Genomic DNA, 22,340 nt, shown 5'->3' on the forward strand with positions numbered 1-22,340 from the left:
CGGTGTGGCTCTCATAAAGAAAACTAAACTAGAATCATTTATATCAGCCATAGTGCAACCCGTACACTAGTCTGGTCACCCTGTAGATGTTGATCGCGTATCCGTCTGTTACCCAATAGCAAAACAGTCCAGGACAATGAAGCAATGGTAATTCCAGTTATAACCTACAGATGGCAGCATATAAAGAACGGACGTCATCACTTTTGTTAACTAGCAGGAACTCGGATACGAAAAAAAAAGATAGAATACTTACTACAGCTTCAGTGAATATTTCATAAAGTTAAAAATAACTCTAAGTTTTTGAAAAATCCACGTGAACGCTTCAGTGATTACATTATTGAAATAATTTCAATAATGGTTCACTTTTCAACATTGTAATTCTTTTACTTATTATTCAGCTTACAGACGCCTCACAGTTTTAGTTATAAAAACTATCACAAATGATTATAAAAAGTTATATCTGAGGTTGAAAGAAAATTCGGCAGCTAAGACAAAGTATTAAAAAACAGTATTGTGAAAAATAATAACCATGATCAGTTTTAAAGTTTTGTTGTTGATTATTTATTTATTTGTAAAATGGCACTTCAATAAAATTAACTTACGTACGTACACATCTATATTGTTGTAAGCTTCATTTTTAATATTATTATTTCAAAGTTTGTATGCTAGATTAAATACAAATAGCTCCCCCCTCCACCCAGTGTTACAGTGTCTGCAGACTTACGCCGCTAGAAACTGAGTTTCGATACCCGTGATGGACAGATCACAGATAGCCCTTTGTGCTTAATAAGAAACAACAAAATAAAAAATAACTTGGAAAATAGTTGTCCTCTATACATGTGTTAATATATAAATATTTCAACTTTCCTATTTAATTCACCAGGGTCAGGCATTGTTAGTCACCTAGCAACCGTACAACCATAATGGCGAAACAAGCAGAAAACTCGTGTGAACGTCTTTTACATGTAATATCGCGACATTTGAGTTGTTTAAAGGATGATGATAAAATTGTGCGTAAGCGATCTATGGAAAGTATTAAGAAAGAACTAAGTGGAAAACAGAAAACGCTATCTGTCAAAGAGTATGATAAACTTGCGTTAGTTCTTTTTAAGCCTTTTCTTAAGTGTATTTGTGATCCTGTTGAACGAGTACGCGAATTAAGCGCAGAGATGATTCATGATTTTGTAGAAAACTCTTCAAATCTAGAAGAAATTTCTTCCTATCTTATACCAATTTTTGTTCAGAGACTCGGTCTACAGGAGCTTTTAGAAACTTCTGAAGAGGTTAGGTTATTAGAAGTGCAGACTTTAACACTTTTGGTATCAAGACTTCAGGACAAGATGGCGTGTTACTTGAATGATATGATTAAAATACTGGTTCAAACGATAGAAGACCAGTATCCTGAAGTAAAGAAAACAAGTTGTATATGTGCATCACAGTTGGCTCGAGTAATACCAGCACATTTTCATATGCAATCAGAGTCACTAATCAAACCATTACTACGTACAGTGAGTCACCAACATGCTAAAGTTCGAGCAGTCTGTGTCAAAGCAATTGGTAAGAAATGCCGAATTCTCTTAATAAATAAGAAAAGGATTGCTAACCTATGATAACTGGTTTTAATAATTCTTTCTTAGAATTTGACATCAAGTGTACATGTGATTTTGTAGGTGCTATTTGGACTTAGGTGGAAATATTAAACACCAAATGCAGTAAAAACCTTGCTTCTAGTTAGTAGGCTTAATAGAATATTTTTAAGGAAAATGAAAATGTTGAGCACATATTTTATGAGACTCGTTAACCTTTAGTGTTACAAATTATGTGTTTAAAAGAGAAATATTCTTGAAAAAAATCCAAAAATGTTTTTGTATAATTTTTGCAGTGAAAATATATAGAATGCACCAACAATGTTTGGCACTTGTGTTTACGTTAATTGGTGACTACATGTTAGATATAATACAAAAAAATTAGCTCAGTGCAGTTTTTACAAGATATATTTATATTTAATTATTGTAAACAGATGTGTCTGTAATTAAAAAGTATTCATGTTTCTGTAAATTCTTTGTTTACTTGTGTTTGGTAACTTTATATGTAAACAAGAACAAAAATTACAATTTATATGTTAAGGTGCCAAATAATATTTTATGTTGCAGTTATATGTGGCATTTAGGTAATGCAGTACTTAATGAAATTTAGAGGTACTTTGTTATAAAATACTGACCTAATACGTTTTTCAAAATTTAAATTATGAAATGTATCATTCAGTTTAGAACCTGAATGACACTAAATTTGAGTAATATAATAAATTATTCCATTCTGTTCAACAACCAGTGTCACTTTATAACTAAATACAGATGTTTCTGTTTAAACATTCGATGAACATTATTAAACTACCAAGTAGCTTTTATAAAATCTAAAAGGAAAAGAGAAAGGTTGGCATTATGAATTGAGAATTGTTCATGGTGCTATTACTTTTTAACATTGTGTAATTTGTTTTATTGTTTGACTATGTGTGACAAAAATGGTGTTGGCTCATTCTTCAAGGGGGTAAAAGACCATCTAAATAAGGTCATCTCTTTTTAACCATTCACACTATTATGCAAGCATGTTGTCTGCCAGCCAATAAGTAGACACTAAAATGGCATCACATAAGGGATGCTTAATTTGTACTTTTGTGATATCAGTAAAATGTGTGTATGCCATGAACCAGGAGAATAATTGTGCACTCTTTCGGCTACAGCACAAAATGACATATGAACTTCAGAAGCAAGAAGTAAAAATATTTGCTGCTCTTAATGTTGGTTTTACTTGCTCTTGAAACAGAACATTTTGTGGACCCTGTGGAAGTAAATCTAGTTCTTTAATACTTTTAAGTAGTTATGCTCTGTTGTGCTTTTGAAAATTTAATTGTTGCGAGTGTGTAATATTTTGAGCTAATTGTATTAAAAGATATAATGTAACTTTGTCATACATCAGAAACTTTACAATTTTCATGTAATCATTTAAATTGTTTTTGTTTTTAAATGATTCAGTTTAATTATGTACCACAACATATTATTACATCAGATCCTTTTAATAGAGGTCTAAAAATATACTTTAATAAACTTACATAATTGGAAAATGAAAAACACATTAGAGCAAATAATTAATAAGATTACCAACTGATGGCACAAGTATTTATAAAATAGCAAGTATAAATATTTAAAAAAAAATAAACAGGCATGTTTAATCAGGTATGCATGTGTGTGCAGCAGAGTTCACAGATCAGAATTAATGGTGACAAAAATCCAGTGGGTTCTAGTGATTAGTATCTGATCATCGAGGGACACTTACATTTTTTTTTATTATATATATGTAATTATGATTGTTCAGACAGTTTGACAATGACAAACAACTTTAGGTAAATGCTTTTATTCTACCCAACGTTTTATCTTACACCTTTATCAAGGGTTTATGCACATCACATTAACATTAAAAATGTTTTCGTCATAGCACTTTCTAAAACCTTTCTACCCTTAAACTATGTTTTATTAAAAATATTTCCAGGTGATGTTGTTCAGTATGGAAATAACAGCTCTGTCAATGATGTAATTTCTCATCTGGCACAACGTCTGTTTGATCAGGCTCCTATCATTCGACAGGCAGTAGTTTGTGTAGCTGGTCGTTGGTTATCAGAACTTCCTGACCGCTATTCATTCTTTTCAAAGCTTATTCCATTAGTCATGACTGGTCTAACTGATGAGCTACCAAACATCAGGTATATTTTATATTTATTAGTAGAGTTAGGGCAGAAATGGTTTGTTTTGTTCTGCACCCTATTACAAACTTTTGAGATTTCAACCATAAAGGCATGTTCAGACAATTGAGTTGGCCTTAATGTTAACCTTAGTACAAAATTCTTTATTAACAGAAAAACAAAGTATATATTGTAATATTTAACATATTTAACTGTTGTTGTATTTTTGTTTTACTGCTTATAAATACATAAACTGTGAATTTCAGAGAAGATGCAGAAAACCAGTGGAAATATGCAGGACAAAAGTATCTGGATGAAAATGAGAAAGAGGTCAAAGACCAGCTGGACTTCGCAAAGCCATACCCTGATCACTACCCATCTGAAGGTATTTTTTAAATACACATGTAATCACACAACAGAAGAGTTTAGTTTTGGAAATTTTTTATTAATTACTTTGTTGGTTTGATGAACTATTTACTTAGGGTATGCGATGAAAACAAAATGAATTTTAAAAGAAAGTTTTGGTCAAATAAGCTTGGTCTGAACCAAACTTTGACTTTGGTTCCATGTTTTTAATTAATATATGTAGTTCATAGAATATGATTTCTGTTATAGATATATTAGTATTTTAATGTGCTATATATTAGACGTTCTTTATGTCAGTGGTTTTCAAAGTGTGGTTGACGAGGGTCCAAAATAAATGCCACTGACATGCAATATCATAGCCAGCAAGCTCTTTACTGAAGTAGTCTGAGATCAGAAACGTTTGAGAACCAATGCTTTACATGATTACATTAAAACATGCTGTGTACTGATGAATAAATTAATGTTTTGTGATTTCTGTTAAATGTACAATATGGTAAATAATTGAAACACTTGATTCTCAGTTAAGATGTTTACTAAACAATAAATGAATATTTCTTGAAATCTGCATGAAAAAGGACAATATGGTAAATAATTTAGACATAAGCTTCCCAGTTGAAAGTGCATTGTACTAACTAACTGATGGGCTTTACTTGGTGTGTTTATAGAGCTAACTAACTTATTGGATTAAAGATATATAACTATTTTAAATCTATCTCACTGGGTTAAAAATATATCTATTTTATATATCTCTTACCGGATTAAAGATATCACTGCTTTAAATATAACTTGCTGGAATAAAGATATAACCATCTTAAAGCTTATTTACTGGATTAAAATATATACCATTGTTGTAAAGTTAACTTACTGAATTAAAGATGTCTATTTTAAAGCTTATTTAGTGGATTAAAGGATATATTGTTGTTATAAAGTTAACTTACTGGATTGTAGATGTCTCTATTTTAAAGCTTATTTTGTGGATTAAAGGTTATATTGTTGTTATAAAGTTAAGTTACTGGATTGTAGATGTCTATTTTAAAGCTTATTTTGTGGATTAAAGGTTATATTGTTGTTATAAAGTTAACTTACTGGATTGTAGATGTCTCTATTTTAAAGCTTATTTAGTGAATTAAAGGATATATTGTTGTTATAAAGTTAATTTACTGGATTATAGATGTCTATTTTAAACCTGTTTTACTGGTTTAAAGATATCACTATTTTGAAGATAGCTTACAAAAATAAATGTCTCTATTTTAAAGCCAACTTAATGGATTAAAAATATTACTTTAAAGCTAACTAACTTACTGGATTAAGGATAGCACTATTTTAAAACTAATCTACTGGTTTAAAGATGTCTTTTTGCTTCAATAAGTTAATTGAAGCAGATTCTGTATGTTTAAGTATGTATTGTTTTACTATTTTAAACTTTGAAGTGAAATATGAAAAAAAGTGTCGATTTTAGTTAAATTTTAATAAATATTAGAGGGATGTTCAATTGTCGGAATTATGCAACAGAAAGAACATTTATATATGTATATTTTATCCTGTAATCCATAGGATAAAAAAAAACTAATTTTTCAAACTTATAGCTGTGCGGCCAACTTTTGGCTGCCGTTTATTGGTGAAGCGGCACTTGTACTACATTCTTCCAGCCCTTCTTCGTGATCTTGATGATTGGGTGGCGGCTACTAGAATTAAGTCTGCAAATCTTCTGTATGTCTTGTTGCTTCATTCTGAAGAGTCCATGACAAGTCACTTGGAAAAGCTATTTCCAGCTTTGAAGCATGCTGTTTGTGATGAAGAAAGAGAAGTTGTAGAAAAGGTCAGAGTTGTAAACTGAATATTGATTCTCATGAATTTGTTAATTTAAAATAAGTTGGTTTCATATACTGTGCATCTGGAATCTAAAGTGTGAAAACAAATAAACATTACTTTGAATGTTTAAGGCTTTACAAAATCATGTTTTTTGTTGTTTTTTTACTATGTTAGTATACTCATGTTTAAAAGTCACTTGATCAAAATATAGTTGTTTTGATAAAAACCTAATTAAGCTTTCTATTCAATTCAGAATACAAAAATGTTCATCTCATTTCTAAGCCTCTTTAGGCTTCACTCAGTGTACTTGAAGAAACAAACAGAATAATAAATCACTGTTTTAGTATTATCTAGTGCTTGCTTCCATTTATCCAAGATAGAATTGTTACTGCAAACCTATTGAATTATAGCAATATATTAAATAATGTAATAAATTTAGCAGCCATGGCTTGAAGAAACCTTTAGCTACGTACTTATCTATATGCCTACTGTATGTAGAAGTTCCTTCAGATGCTATTTTTCATGCAGTGATTAAAGTAGGGAAGAGAGGAAATGTGAAATTTTTGAAGCTGACTACTATGTTTTTATATGTGTTCTTTACTTATTATAAATATAACTAAAATCACTATTAGAGAAAATAGTGATAATGATAAAAATTCCTCATAAGGAATACTTGTTAGCTTCATATTCACCAAGTGATTTACAGTTTTTAAGGTGGAATTATTAGCTAAACATGGTTAAAAGGACAATAAAATTACATATGAACATATGCATACTGATATGAGTTAAGATATGGGAATAATGATGGTTATGAATTTGAACACGTTGACTGATCCCATAACAAGAGTGTTCGTTTTCTCCATTTGTGTGCTACTTTGTCTCGTTCCTTCTTTCTCTGACATGACATTTTCAGAAAAAAAAAAAAAGTTTTATTTCCTGTCCTTTACTGACATAAATATTTTTTGCACTGTCTATTCAACCTTTTCCTTCTGAGAAACTTATAATGTACTAAAATGTAGCAGAATGGTTTCAGAAAATCTTGACAAGAAGCGGAATGGCATCTGGCCACATCCCATCCCATTTTAGTTACACACTTTACAGCAAATTCTTTTATTCTAGTTATCATTTAGAAAGTACGGATCTCACACTATGTTCACATCTGTTCATGTTAACTTAATAAAGTGATATTTTTCATCTTTTTCTCTCTTACAAATATCATTGTGTGAAAAATAGAGTTTACTTAAGTAATGATGGTGTATTAAACATCTTGATTAGGTGTCTCCTCGGTAATGCATTTTTTAAGTTATGTTTTTATTTTCTAGTCTCTTTTATAACTATTAATATGTGTTTTTGCATGCATTTCTGTTATACAGGGTGTTCAGAAAGTCACTGTGCACTTATATATTTATTAACAGACAAGTTTCAATATAGAATACAGGAGGTAAATATGAATGACAATTATAAACAATGTTGAAAGTGACCCCCGTTGGCATCAATACAGGCCTGGATCCTTCGTATTTTGTTTCTAAACACTGCTATCAGTTTATATGCAAAAACGGCTCGTCTGGGTTGAGAAATTATTTTACATAGAAGAGCGAACAACGTTTCGACCTTCTTCGGTCATCGTCAGGTTCACAAAGAAAGAGGCAACTGACCGGAAGCTGACCACACTGTTTGAAAGGGGTTGTGTAACTGAGTGTCGGAATGTAGAGGGCGGTGTTAGATGTTTGAATATATAATTTTATTTATTTTATTATATTAATATAGGTATAAAGGCGTTCCTTTATATTGGTTTATTTTAGGTTTAAGTTGTTGTATAAGTAAGGCTTCTTTAATTTTGCGTTTGTTTATGTTTGTTTCTTTATTTAGTATTTGAGTGTTTTCTATGGTTATGTTGTGTTTATTTGACTTGCAGTGTTCGAAAACGTGTGAAGGTGACTTTTTATGTTCTTTGAATCTGGTTTCCATTTTTCTACTTGTTTCTCCAATATAGAAGTCGTGGCAGTTATCACATTGTATTTTGTAAATAATGTTGGTGTGGTGTTTGTCAGTGTAGTTTTTACATAGTATAGACCTCAGTTTTGTGCCTGATTTTTGAATAAATTTGGTATTAACTGGAATGTAATATTTTGTTACTAATTTTTGCCAAATGTTGGTTATTTGTTTGCTGATGTCAGGAATATATGGTGTACAGCAGTATATGGTTTCGTGATTTTTTGATTCGTGAGATATATTTACTTTAGTTGGTTGATTTTGCTTTCTGTCTAGGTGTGTGCGTATAATGTTTTCTACGGTTTGTGGGGGAAACTTATTGATGTTGATGAAGTATCGTTTTATTTTGTCCAATCGTCGATTTTATCTGATGAGCTGTGTTTATTTGGTTTCTTATTATGTTGAGTTTTTGTTTTGTTTCATGTGCTGAGTCCCAAGGAATGTATAGTCCAGTATGGGTGATTTTTCGGTGGATTTCTGTTTTGAATTGTGTGTCGGTTCTTGTAATTTTGAGGTTAAGAAATGATATTTGATTGCTTTCTTTCTGTTCACATGTGAAGTTAATGTTGGGATGTATAGAGTTAATGTGATTGAAAAAATTAAGTATGTGTTCTGTAGATTTGAATCCCGCAACCGTGTCATCTACATATCTGTACCAGTATAGTGGTGGATGTAATGCTGTGTTAATTGCTTGTGTTTCAACTTGTGTCATAAAAAATATTCGCTGGAACTGGTGATACTGGGTTGCCCATGCTTAGGCCATTTGTTTGTATATAGTTTTGGTTGTTGAACATGAAGTTTGTCTTTATCGTGGTGAATTCTATTAGGGTTGCTAACTGGTTACTGGGAATTTCTATGGTTGGGTTAGGGTCTCGGATATAGAGTTCTAAGGCTATCTTGCAGGCTTCAGTGGTTGTAACTTCTGTAAAGAGGGATATAACATCGAAACTGGCCATTAAGGCTTTATGATTAAGTTGATTTAGATTAGACTTGAAATTAAAAGAGTCTTTGATGAATGAGCTGGCTGATGTTACATATTTGGAGAATGCCCATGCTATGTATTTACCAAGATTGTAATTAAACGATTCATATGTGGACATTATTGGTAGTAATGGACAATCTGGTTTATGAGGTTTGGGGATGCCGTATATTTGTGGTGTGCGTGAGTCGGTTTTACGTAGGTAGGAATAAAGTGTTTGTGAAATTGTGTTGGCTTTTTTCATTTGTAGTAGTAATTTGTTCAGTTGCGTCTCGTGTGTCTTTGTTGGATTTGTGTGTATTGGTTTAAATTTGTTCGTGTCTGATAGGATGTTATTCATTTTTTGGATGTATTCATTCGTGTTCATTATGACTATAGCGTTACCTTTATCTGCTTTTAGAATTTTTATGTTTTTGTCTTGTTTTAGGTTTTTAATGGAATTAATGTCTCTTTTTATAAGGTTGTTTTTTAGTTTTCTGTTTTGTGAAATTATGTTGATGGTTTTGTGAGAAAATTCTTTGAAAAAATCGTTTAAGATGTTGTTTTTAGGTGTTTCTGGAAAATATAAATTTGTAATTTTACCTGGGAAGTTTGGCTGTTGGATGTCAATAAAATTATCTAAGTTGTCTTCTTTCTGTTGGTTGTTTCCTTGTTGTTGTTCTCTGTAGAAAGTATCACAAGTCTCCTGGCTAGGTCTTCTAAAATGTTTTGATTTCTATGGTTGGAATGTACCTAGGTGCTATTGCGAAGTTGAGTCCTTTGTTAAGTAGATGTATCTCGTCTGTGTTTAATTGTCGGTCGGATCTGTTAATTATGAGGTTAGTCAACGGTTTGTCGTTTTGGTGTCTTTTCTGTTGTTTGCATCTTAGTTTTTCTAGTTTTTTGTTGTGGCAGATCTTTTTTGTCTCTGTCGTTCTTAGTATGGATTTGGTTTATGTTTCGTTGTATAAGTCCGTAAATCTCTGGTTTAATGCAGCATGCCAGTTGATGGTCTAGGTTCATTTTTTGTTTTTGTAAGTCATGGAGTTCTTTGTATTTTGTGTTCAACATGGCTTTAAGTAGTTTTTTCTGTAAATTTTGGATAAGGTTTGTGTATGTATTAAAATTTTTTGAAAGTTTTACCTTTACAAAATTAGGGGTTAGTTGTTCCTTTCTACATTGTTGAATAAAATAAATGTCATTTCTTCTATTAATAATTCGTTGGTTTAAATTTCTTAGTTTCTTAACGATCGTGTGAGCGTGTACTGTTAATAGTGGTGTACGGTATGCTAGTTCAGACATAATGGTAACAGGTAAGTACAAATACACTGAGAAAAACACAAAAACTTACACTTCTCGTACAATCGCCGTGATGAACGCAAAATTAAGGAAGCCTTACTTATACAACAACTTAAACCCAAAATAAACCAATATAAAGGAATGCCTTTATACCTATATTAATATAATAAAATAAATAAAATTATATATTCAAACATATAACACCGCCCTCTACATTCCGACACTAAGTTACACAACCCCTTTCAAACAGTGTGGTCAGCTTCCGGTCAGTTACCTCTTTCTTTGTGAACCTGACGATGACCGAAGAAGGTCGAAACGTTGTTCGCTCTTCTATGTAAAATATTTTCTCAACCCAAACGAGCCGTTTTTGCATATAAATTTCTCAACAAGTGGGTTTCTCGACATCACTGACTGCTATCAGTTGCTGGCTTGAAATAAACTGAATGAATGCTGTTAACATATTATTACAAAACTGCACAGTGACTTTCCAAACACCCTGTAGTTATCTCAGTAATTTGTCATTTTACTTCTAAGCAACATTTTAATACATTTATTAGTATTATCATTTCTTTATTGAACTTTACTGGACAAGGACTAGTGCTTAGTATACTCAGATTGTAAAGCTTAGGGTTAGTGATTCACTGTTGTTGTAGATATATGCTCCTTAATTTTCCATAAAAAGGAAACTGTTAAGTCCCAGTTTTCAGTGAAATAAGAGTAACCCAAGAGCTGGTAGTGGGTAGTGTATTGCTAACTCTGTCTTCCTCCCAGTGTATGACATCCAAATTAGGGATGTCTAGATACAGATAGCCTTTATGTAGCTTTGTCCAAACTTATTTAGCTATTGATTGGGTGAAAGGTGGTGAGACATAGTAGTTTTGTTCTTATATTTGTAGAAGTTTATGTTATACATTTAGAATTTTTGGTGTACACAAACAACAGTCATATATCACCTACATACAGTGCTTCTAAGTACATCTTATAGATGGCTTTGAAAACACTAGTTGTTCTGGCTGTAATATTTTACACAATTATTTCTAAATTTTTGAGAAAGAGTATATCTTTAGGTCTTGTATCTTATGTACAAAACAGATGTAGAAAGTATCTGAATATTACGGTAGTTTTGTTTTCTTCCTAAGAAAGGTTACTTGAAATTTCTATTAGGTTCAGAAGAGTGCCGAGCTTTTAGGGTACTTTGTGAAGACAGAAACTTGGTCTCATGTCTACCTCCCAACACTTAGCACATCACCTGGAGCTCTATTGTTGCTTGCTTTTTTGATTGGTGGGAGTCCAAGGACTGAAATGAGTCCGTGTTTACCATCATTGGCTGATGTATTAGCTTCTCCAGATATTAGATACACAGTGAATGTAAGATTCTAACTTTACATTAAACACATAAAGCCTTTCTTTTTGAACTTCCAGACCTTTAAATGGTTGTTTTCATTGGCTCAGTGGGAATTTTAAAAGCTTATAACACTGAAAATGTTCTATACCCATGGTGGCCACAACCTATAGTACATTGTGTGGCTTTGTGCTTAAGTAATTAGAAAAAGTAGAGAGAGTATACTCAGATGGAATGATGTGTGTGTGTGTATACTTTGTTATAAATAAAAACGAGCCCCCATCATGAATCGAAAGGGTATCTACCTAGGATACAGGATACAATGTGGCATATATACTCTTCAAAAAAAGAAACGTAAAAGGCAAAATATGAGACACATTGTTAACAAGTTTATTCCGGGTAGTTCTGTATGACATGTGTGAAACTTTGCACATTCACTGCTGAGCATCCAAAGTCTGCAATGGCGAAGTCCACGCTCACTAGGTGAAGTTTAACGTCACTCAACATCAATAACGAGTATGCCCCCGTGAGCATCAATAACTGCTTGGCATCTCCTGCCCATGGAAGCAATGAGATGACGAATTACATCTTGTGGAATGGCTGTCCACTCAGCCTGCAAAGCTGCTGCAAGCTGAGGTAGAGTCTGCGGTTGAGGTTGTCACCGTCGCAGACGTCGGTCCAACTCGTCCCAAAGATGTTCGATGGGGTTTAAATCTGGTGATCTGGAGGGCCAGGGAAGAACGTTGATGTTGTGGTGTCTCAAGAAGACAGTGGTGATTCGGGCTGTGTGAGGATGGGCGTTGTCATGTTGAAAAACGTCGTTGACGTTCACCATGATGGGTTACACATGGGGCCTAAGAATATCGTAGACGGTTGCGTACGGTCTGATCGGAAATCCTACGCAGCCCTGATATGGTTGAGGCAGTAGACGTTGCAGTGGTGGTCCTACCCCGAAGGTGATGTAACCGGATGTTGCGATCTTGTGCGGGCGTGGTCACACGAGATCTTGTAGATCGTGGACGGTCACGAGTTGATCCATGTTGTTGGTGATGATTCCATAGCCTTGTGATGGTGCTTGGGTGGACATTAACAGCTCTGGCAACATCTGATCGAGATTCGCCTGCTTCCAAGCGACCAATGGCGTTGTTGCGTTGTGCTTCAGTCAGTCTTGGTGTAACTGTATTGCGTGTCGATGGCTTAACACTGAGCTATGGAAACCGAGAACCCGTCACTTTTATAGGGATTTTGCACATGTTGCACTTGCAGAACATGCAGATCTCTCAAACAAATTTATTGGACACACATGCGTTTTGGCGAAAAATCCGATGTTTTCCTCTGTTTTCAAAGTGCACAACTTTTATTGTCATTTTGGTCTGACAATCAGTGCCTTAACACGTGTAACATCACATACTCTGAGCTTGTAACGTTATTACATACATTTCTCTTTAAAATAACAAAAATATCTCTTTTGCGTTTCTTTTTTTGAAGAGTATATAATATAATCAAGTTTTTGGAGGTGACTGTGGAAGTAGGACACATATTGTGGTGGGGATACACCACTTTTCAGTCTTAACCTCTGTTCACTAGTCTTACATGAATAATAATTAAAGAATAAAATAATTAAAGGAATAGAAATAAGGAGATTGAGATAGGAGTGCTGAAGCCCATAATGCCCCCACACCTATGTCACTCTGCAGATGAGGCTTAAAAACTAAAAATTATTTTTCTATTACCAATTCTTGACAATATCATTAATTCATAGCAGAAAATGTCTGTGGCCATAGTATTGGGACTATTCTATTTTTCAGACAAGATCCAAATCGATGTCAAACTAGTCAGCAGCTATGGAGGATCAGATAAGGTTTTTGGAAGTTGAGTGCTTGAACCCACAGCATCTCAACTTCAACTGTCTTTTTCTGTCTGCAACCAGTTGTGGAAAGGCAGTTACCCTTAATATTTGGATATAATATTAAAGTATAATTAAACCACCATGAAATTCTACAACTGTAATAATTCCAATCTCCACCTTTTTTGTTATTATAAGATGTTACAAAAGGAAAACTATCTCAATAAATAATAAAAAATATCCATATAGTAGAAATACACAAATATTTCTACACTTTATAAGACTCCTAATCTCCACTATTTTCTTAAATATTACATATATATTTAACAATTATTATTATTTATATGCTGTACAGCTAGTGAGTTTCTTATAAGGTGATTAAATTATTAAGAAGTTATTCATCAGTAAGTATATAACCTTTGTTTTGGAAGGTCAGACAAGCTATTTTTAAAAATATTTTATGTTTTTATTTTTATGTATCACTTAATAATTGATCTAGTGTCAGCATCATAGAAACAAGTTTAATATAAATATATAAAAAAATGTCTTGGAGGTTCATTATGCTGTTTTCAGTCATCGGACCAGTTATGGTTAGCCACCTGTGTTGAATATTTACTGATGATCTGTGGGGATGATTGCATTATCATCAGCTACCAGTTGTTCATCATTCTTCTTACCATACAAGGACTAGCAGAGGGAGATGAAAAGATTTTACATCAAGTATGTACACTGTAGTTTCTTGTAATGTAATCAAGTATGTACACTGTAGTCTCTTGTAATGTAATCAAGTACGTACACAGTAGTCTCACGTAACGAAATCAAGTACGTACTCTGTCGTCTCTTGTAATGTAATCAAGTACGTACACTGTAGTCTCACGTAATGTAATCAAGTACGTACACTGTAGTCTCATGTAATGTAATCAAGCACGTACACTGTAGTCTCACATAACAAAATCAAGTACGTACTCTGTAGTCTCACGTAACGAAATCAAGTACGTACTCTGTAATCTCACGTAACGAAATTAAGTACGTACTCTGTAATCTCACGTAACGAAATCAAGTACGTACTCTGTAATCTCACGTAACGAAATCAAGTACGTACTCTGTAATCTCACATAACGAAATCAAGTACGTACTCTGTAATTTCATGTAATGTAATCAAGTACGTACACTGTAGTTTCTTGTAATGTAATCAAGTACGTACACTGTAGTTTCTTGTAATGTAATCAAGTACATGCACTGTAGTCTCGTGTAATGTAATCAAGTACGTGCACTGTAGTCTCGTGTAATGTAATCAAGTACATGCACTGTAGTCTCGTGTAATGTAATCAAGTAGTGCACTGTAGTCTCGTGTAATGTAATCAAGTAGTGCACTGTAGTCTCGTGTAATGTAATCAAGTAGTACACTGTAGTCTCGTGTAATGTAAACAAGTACGTACAGTGTAGTCACTGGGCCATGTTACAAAGTGTAATTGTATCAGAAACCAGCTGTGTTACAAAGTGTAAGGGGGACAGATACTGGCCAAATCACAAAGTGTAAGGAAGACATACCAGCCACATTATAAAGTGTAAGGATGGTTTTTGACTGATGATTGTCAATGAAACTAAAGAGCTTTTTGTATAAAACCATGGCCATGTTGTCCTATTGTACATGGTACAGAGACATGAACTAGAGCCATACTGTCCTGTTATATGGTAGTAGACATGAACTACAGCCATACTGTCCTGCTAAATGGTAGTAGATATGAAAAACAGTCATGTTGTCTTGCTATATGGTACAGAGACATGAACTACAGCCATGCTGTCCTGCTATATGGTGGTAGACATGAATAAAGACCAACTAACATAAAGTTTGTACTGTGTTGTGTACCCATTTATGTGAAGACAAACTAACATAAGATTTGTGCAGTATTGTTTATTCATTTATGTGAAGATAAACTAACATAAGATTTGTATCATACTGTGTACCCATTTATATGAAGACCAACTAACATAAGATTTGAACTGCAATGTGCACCCATTTATATGAGGACCAACTCACATAAGATTTGTATTGTACTGTGTACCCATTTATATGAAGACCAACTAATATAAGATTTGTACTGTCCTGTGTACCCATTTAGGTGAAGACCATCTAACATAAGATTTGAACTGCAATGTGCACCCTTTTGTATAAAGACCAACTAATTTAAAACTTGAACCATTTTTATTTCGTTTCAAAGTTGCGATGCACATTAAACAAAATCTTATAATTCTGTGCTGATTGGCTATACCTGCTGTTTTATTTTGTGAAGATATCCACACTTCTTCCTCCAAGCTCAAACAGTTGTGAAACTAGCATAAAGAAGAGACATACATTATGTCCACATTATGTTGATTACCTCATCAAAAATCAAATCCTTTGTAAGAGTTGCTTTAAGAATGTGTTTAAGTAAGGAACTAAAACTTTAGAATTTCTTTCTTTATAAAAACAGGTAATTATGGATATAAATATATCTATACAGACTCCGATATATGTGTGTAAGTTACATATGCTTTTGTACAATTTTCAGTATTAGATTTTCTATCAAAATAGTTTTAAAGTGACAAATCAAAACTGTAACACAAACAGAATAACCTTAAGATGGCTCGAAGATCATGCTATCTAAACATCTTAAAATGGCCAAATGTTTTGATAACTCGTCAGAGATTTCCAGTTTCATTCAGTATTACACAGGCTATGCTACAGATAAATGATACGTGATGTCGAGACATGTCATATCAGAGACAATAAAAAAAGGAATGAATTAATTCCACATTATGGTTAATATTATTATTAAATTCAGTAAAACCTTGTGGTACTCCCACAGATCTGACAACCTTTGAAAGAACTAGGTTTTTATCCTAGGTATGTTTTATTAAGAGCCATATATCAAGAAACAACTGTTTATGTAACTGATCCACTAAAGCTAGCAACACCAAACTGTAGCAAGATTAGATATTGTAGGCTTCTTAAAGCAGTAACTTATTCAGTCATAATGCATTTTACTACTCTGATAGCTAGAGCTAATAATGCTGTTTATAATTGGTGGTTACTTAACATATGTTCTTGATGTGTGATTGAGAAGTCATAGATACTTAAGTGTGTTTTGCTTTTTTCTTTAGGTGGGTAACTGTCTGTCAAGGCTTGCAGATATTCACCAGGTTGAGAATGTACATAAGCTGTATGAATTTCACTCTAAACATCTTCTCCAACATTTGAAAACGTCCCATCAATTGTGGACTGTACATAGTCCCGAATGGGCAGTTTTTCATACGGTTATTAGTAATGGAGGTCAGTAAGTTTTATTGTTGTATAATGTTTATCAATGATTTAGAGCTTGCAAAACATTTATTTTGTTTAATATTATAATTGACAGTGGTAATACACTTTAATCTGTTGTTTTTGGCTTCAGGAATACATGGCCATGAAGAATGACTTGTTCATGTTTTTAAAAATACATGGCCATGAAGAAGAGACTGTTGTTTATGTTTTCAGAAATATACAGCCATGAAGAAGATACTATTGTTTATGTTTTATATTGAACATTAGTTACATTTTATAATAATTACTTTTAAATGCTAATGCAATTAGCACATGCAAGCCATAGTACCATGGATGATATGTTTAATGCTAGTATATTCCAAGTTATCTGACAATGTAATGATACAGTAGTAAACTATTGAAGAAATAGTACACTTATTTATTGGAAAGGGTATTCGTAGAGCAAAAAAATTGGAGTGTACCACTGTTAAAGGTGACTGTCTGTAATGTAATGGATAGCTTTAAACAAGTAAAAAATAAACACAACCACATGAAAATGTAACACCATTTCATCAAACACAGAGTTGTATTATACATTAAGTTATGGACTAACATACCATAGTTTAAGGGACATCACAGTAAAAAAATGTTTCTAAGGCAGTGTCAGGCCATGGACTGGTTTGAAAGGAATGTTTTTATTTTTTTATATGGTGATTATTGACTACCACTTCTGGACATTAGATGTTACTTTTATAAAGACATACTTTTTACATGTAAGAGATATATTGACAATATGAATACAGATCTAAAAGGTTTGTCATTTGTTTATTACTCACTGTAAAGAATGATTAAATAATACAGTGCAGTGAAACTATTGAAACAATTTTTGACAAACATACACAGAGGATAGGTGTTCATAATTAACCTGGCTTAATACTTTAAGTGAAGAAACATAACAAAAATTAACAGTCAGTCAGAAAATACATAACAGTTGACAAACATAATTGGAGGTTTCTTTAAATATTGAAGTGTTTTTTTTTGTGATTGATGTTTTTCATACAATAGGAAATTTAAACATTTGATAGTACACATGAAAGTAAAAGCGAATAATACTTACTTCGTACTGGTATCAGATGCATTGTGAAGTTTCTGCACTGTGAGATTTTTTGTTTGTTTGCAGCCAAGTACAAAGCTACACAAAGAGCTGTCTGTGCTCTGCCCACTATGGGTACTGAAACCCAGTTTCTACCATTGTAAGCCTATAGACATACCACTGTGCCACTAGGGGGTCTGCATTATGTGACTGAAATGCCAAGAAGTTATGGCAACCTCAAGATAAATCAAGTCACTTGTAAGTCTGATTTAGCATTTTTATAAGCCCCACAGAGTGAAAAAGTAGGCCAATGCTATCTCTTCCTTTTACATATTTATAAAGTTAACCGATTGTATGCCAGTGGTCTTGGAAGTTAACATCTATAGGGAGGGGATAACCCATGAAAAGTTTTATAATTTAAGTGACTGCACACAAGTCACATGGCTATGAAGAAGAGACTGTTGTTTATGTTTTATATTAAACATTAGTTACACTTTATAAGAAGAGACTGTTGTTTATGTTTTATATTAAACATTAGTTACACTTTATAAGAATTACTTTTAAATGCTAATGCAAGCCATAGTACCATGTAGAAGTTAACATCTACAGGGAGGGGATGACCCATGAAGAGTTTATAATTTAAGTGACTGTACACCAATGGTCTTGGAAGTTATCACATTTCCAAAATATAACTTTACTAGCTCAATATTTTGCTATTACAGCTTTATCGGGACCTGTCAATGGATTTTATTTATGTTTATAGAAATGTTTCATTGTAAACTTCAGTAAACACAAAAGATTGATACAACACAAGATCATCATCGACCTGAACGCTGTTCTAATAAAGCATTAATAACCATCCATAATCTCCTTGTCTACAAGAGCGCATTTTTGTAAAGATTAAACTATTGTTCTTCTCCTCAAAAATTCATCGCCATGAAGGTGATAAGATAATCAGGCTTAAATCTATAAGTGTTGTAGTGTTTTTTAGTAGATTGTACATAGCTGTTTTCTGATGAATTGTGTTAAGGAACATCAGATAAGTTGAGATATGCGGGAGGCAGTGAAAAAGTTTTGAATACTGAGTTAGGAAATGATTCAAATATGAAAAGCCTTTCTGTAAATACTTTAGAATTATCTGAAGTGTACTGTTTGTTCATTTCAGGGTAGTATATATAAGACTTAGTTTAAAGAATTGATGCTTCTATGACTTTTTTACCTTTACCCAATTTGAAACAGTTTTGGTGTTTTCCCTTTTTAATGGATTTACATAGAAGTAGTATTTTAATGTTTTCCCTCGACAGGACCTGCTTTAGAGAACCTTACCCAAGAGTGGATGCCCATGGTGATAGCTAACCTGCATCCCAGTAAAGACCCTAACCTTCGATTAAAGTTGTTCGCCCTGTTCTCTGCCAACCTGAATTCTCAAGGGTACCTTGATGCACACTTGGAGACATTCTTGAAAGATGGTATTCTGGTTAATCTTGTGTGGCATGCTGGAAGGACAGAAAGTGCAATGAGGACAGCTGTAGTTTCCTGTCTGTGGGCATTAGTGCAAGCTGAAAAGTTAGAATCTAAAACTGTGAGTATAAATCCCATTTGTCTTTGGTGCACATTGTAATTTGACATATTAAATGGAACCTGTTGTTGTTACAGAAGGGATAATTTTATGTTGCTTTCAAACTTCCAGCATAATTTCAAAACATATCAAATTGCAGCAAAACTGTAACAAGAACATTAAAATGACTTCCTTTCAGTCTTCTTTTTAATGTATTTACTACCAAAGCCCTAGGAGAATGTAATTCTAAGAAAAATGTATTTATGTGAAACAAGTTTTATTAAATAGTAACTATACATAGATGTATTTTTTAAATATAGGCAAAGTTAGATGGCACTTGTCCCCACCCCTCTGTTTGTAAGATAATCAATTCTCCAACATTTGTTAAAATATAAAGCTGAACCCAAATATTATGTGTCCATTGTTAAAAGATGTTGGCGTCTGATCCTAGTGAAAAATATTACAAGTATATCTTTTTGTATTTGTTTCAAGTGTCGTGAAGGGCTTAATGAACTGATCTGGCATGGGCATTCCACTTGTAGTCTGAGGGTCACAGGTTCAAATCCCTGCCACACTAAACATGCTTGTCCTTTCAGCCGTGAGGGCATTATAACATGATGGTCAAATCTCTCTACAACAAGTAGGAGATTTTACAACAAGGTAAAAGAGTAGCCCAAGAGTTGGCAGTAGGTGGTGATGACTAGCTGTCTTCCCTCTAGTTTTACACTGCTGAATTAGGGGTGGCTAGCTTAGATAGCCCTCATACAGCTTTGCATGAAATTTGAAACGAACAAAAACTTATCAAAGAAACTGAAACATACCTTAACACTTTATATGTATACTACAATATATTCACATCTGGTACATTGTATTTTTCCCAGGTTACTGTAAAGGTTTATTTGGAGATATGTGTGATACAGTGAGATCTGGAAGAACTGGATGTCTCCAATTTCTACCTCCACATTCTGATCACATTTTAATCTCAGTCTTTGGTTTGTTCATCTGGGAGTGATTTATCAATGTTGAGCACTCTCCCTCAGACTTGTCTTAGCTCCATATGTGGTTTGTTGCATCCTTTGGGCCTTTGATCATCCTATTTGGATTCTGTGGGCATAATGTCATCATTATATGGATAACTGGCTCCTTCTAACTCATTTAAAGCAAGAGTTCCTGAAAATTCCTGAAATATAACTCATCTGGTACGTGTCAGTCTTATGTGATGTACGTAGTGCTTTAGGTAGGCTACAAATAAGAGGGTCATTAGCCTCTGTACTGACATGTGGCCAAGTGTATTGTTTGTTTGGTTTTTGAATTTCATGCAAAGTTACGTAAGTGCTATCTGCACTAGCCATTCTTAATTTAGCAGTATAAGACTTAGAGGGAAGGCAGCTAGTCATCACCACCCCTTGCTACTCTTTTACCAGTGGATAGTGGGGTTGCTAAAAGGCAAACATGTTTGATGTGACAGGGATTCGAACCCACCACCCTCAGATTATGAGTCAAATGCCTTAACCACTTGGGTATGCCCAGTCTGTGTGGCCAAGTGTAAAGGACATGGGTTTGGTTATGCAAATAATTGGAACAGGTTGTAAACAACCTTCCATAAGGCCAAACTGATAGGCCTAAGGGTGTGCTAATTTCTTTTCAGGTAGCTTTGCAGCTTCCTCAGTTGCTGAACCTACTGCTGTCACTACTAGACAATGATGATTCTACATCAACAAGACTGATGGTGTGCAAGGTGCTGTCTCGGATACTTCCAGCTGTGGCCACATCACTCGATGATCTTCAGAAACTGCACAAGCTATATCCTGTTCTGCTGAAGAGAATGGATGATGTGTGTGATGATGTTAGATTAGCTGCCATGAAAGTGTTTCCAGCGTACTTCCAAAGTTTTCCTTCAGGATATAATGCCACATTGTATGCTGCCCACGTAAGAGAAATCTACCAGGGCTTGTTAGTGCATTTAGATGACCCAGAGGTCAAGATACAAGACAATGTATTAGGTACAAAGATGAAAAGATGCTTAAGATTTTCAAAATTAGGTTTCAAGAGAAAGTTGTATAATATATTTTAACCTGTTTCCTTCTGGTGGTTAATTTGCATATAAACTGGTTTTTAAACTTTTGCTAATAGTATTTTTGAGCACAATAAATTCTTGCTACAACTTGATGCTAGTGTAGTCAAGTAACATTTTCAAGTAGTAAAGACACTCCTTAACTGGGTGGTGCAAAAGTTAATAGTAAACAATAGGAACCAATTAAAAATAACCAGACACTAAAGTTGGTAGCAGACAAAACGTTATTAAAACTTAAAATGTCAGATACTGTTAACTTAATAGATTCACACAAATGCCATTTAGAACTCAGTTATAAGAATTAAACTACAAATATAGCTCATCATTCAAAATTGCATAATGTATGGATCTTTAATGTTTCAGAACATGACTCTTAAAAACATTCAACAAAACCAAATATTACTTTTAAAAAGGAATGAAATCTTGCAATAGAGATACCAAAGTTCTAGCTGAACAAGATTCTTTGGATGTTAAAAAAATATTTATAAAATGCTAACTCCTGAAATCAACTTGTGCTGTAAATACAGACTGTAATTTATGTTGACAAACTGGATCTAGAATGTAAGTGTGTTGCTCTTGACAGAATGGTCTAAAGATAATCTATACTTTTTTCTTATGTATTTTAGAGGTGCTGAAACAAATCTCCATCATATCATCTTCAGTTTTACTGACAGAAGCAAAGAAAGCACAATCTATGCACCGAGATCCGTCTCACTGCAGAGCACTAATTGAGCATTTAGAACATCTGGAACTCAACCAAGATGAACCAAACTAAATACAACTGATCATTCGTAATTACTGTAGACATCTCCAAGTACCTCTGTATTACAGAACATTATCATATTTAATAAAGTTACAGAAGGTTTACTGGTTACATTCATTATTTGTAAATACACCTTCTACCCTACATTTAACAGAGAAATGCAGTAATGAGGGCAAATAGCTAAAAAAAACTTTGCTTGCTACTGTGAAGAGCTAAGT

At 33.5% G+C, this 22,340-nt stretch overlaps 1 protein-coding gene across 4 annotated transcripts; it reads left to right on the plus strand.

The window, feature by feature from the left end:
- Window positions 1–878: 878 nt before the first annotated feature.
- Dnaaf5 (Dynein axonemal assembly factor 5) lies at window positions 879–22,224 on the plus strand. 4 transcript variants are annotated; one of them, XM_076489175.1, is made up of 10 exons: window positions 879–1,557; window positions 3,547–3,757; window positions 4,003–4,121; window positions 5,689–5,921; window positions 11,328–11,531; window positions 13,925–14,071; window positions 16,496–16,664; window positions 19,032–19,309; window positions 20,934–21,215; window positions 21,986–22,224. In XM_076489175.1, the coding sequence occupies exons 1-10, from the start codon at window positions 924–926 to the stop codon at window positions 21,992–21,994; spliced, it is 2,286 nt and encodes a 761-aa protein (XP_076345290.1). In that variant the 5' UTR covers window positions 879–923; the 3' UTR covers window positions 21,995–22,224. The 4 variants fall into 4 exon arrangements, with proteins under 4 accessions (XP_076345290.1, XP_076345291.1, XP_076345288.1 ...); XM_076489173.1 differs by having other exon boundaries at window positions 880–1,557; window positions 20,934–21,288; XM_076489176.1 differs by lacking the exon at window positions 11,328–11,531.
- The last annotated feature ends 116 nt before the right edge of the window (window positions 22,225–22,340 follow it).

The sequence above is a fragment of the Tachypleus tridentatus genome, chromosome 2, assembly GCF_004210375.1.
Source record: "Tachypleus tridentatus isolate NWPU-2018 chromosome 2, ASM421037v1, whole genome shotgun sequence".
Lineage (NCBI taxonomy): Eukaryota > Metazoa > Arthropoda > Merostomata > Xiphosura > Limulidae > Tachypleus > Tachypleus tridentatus.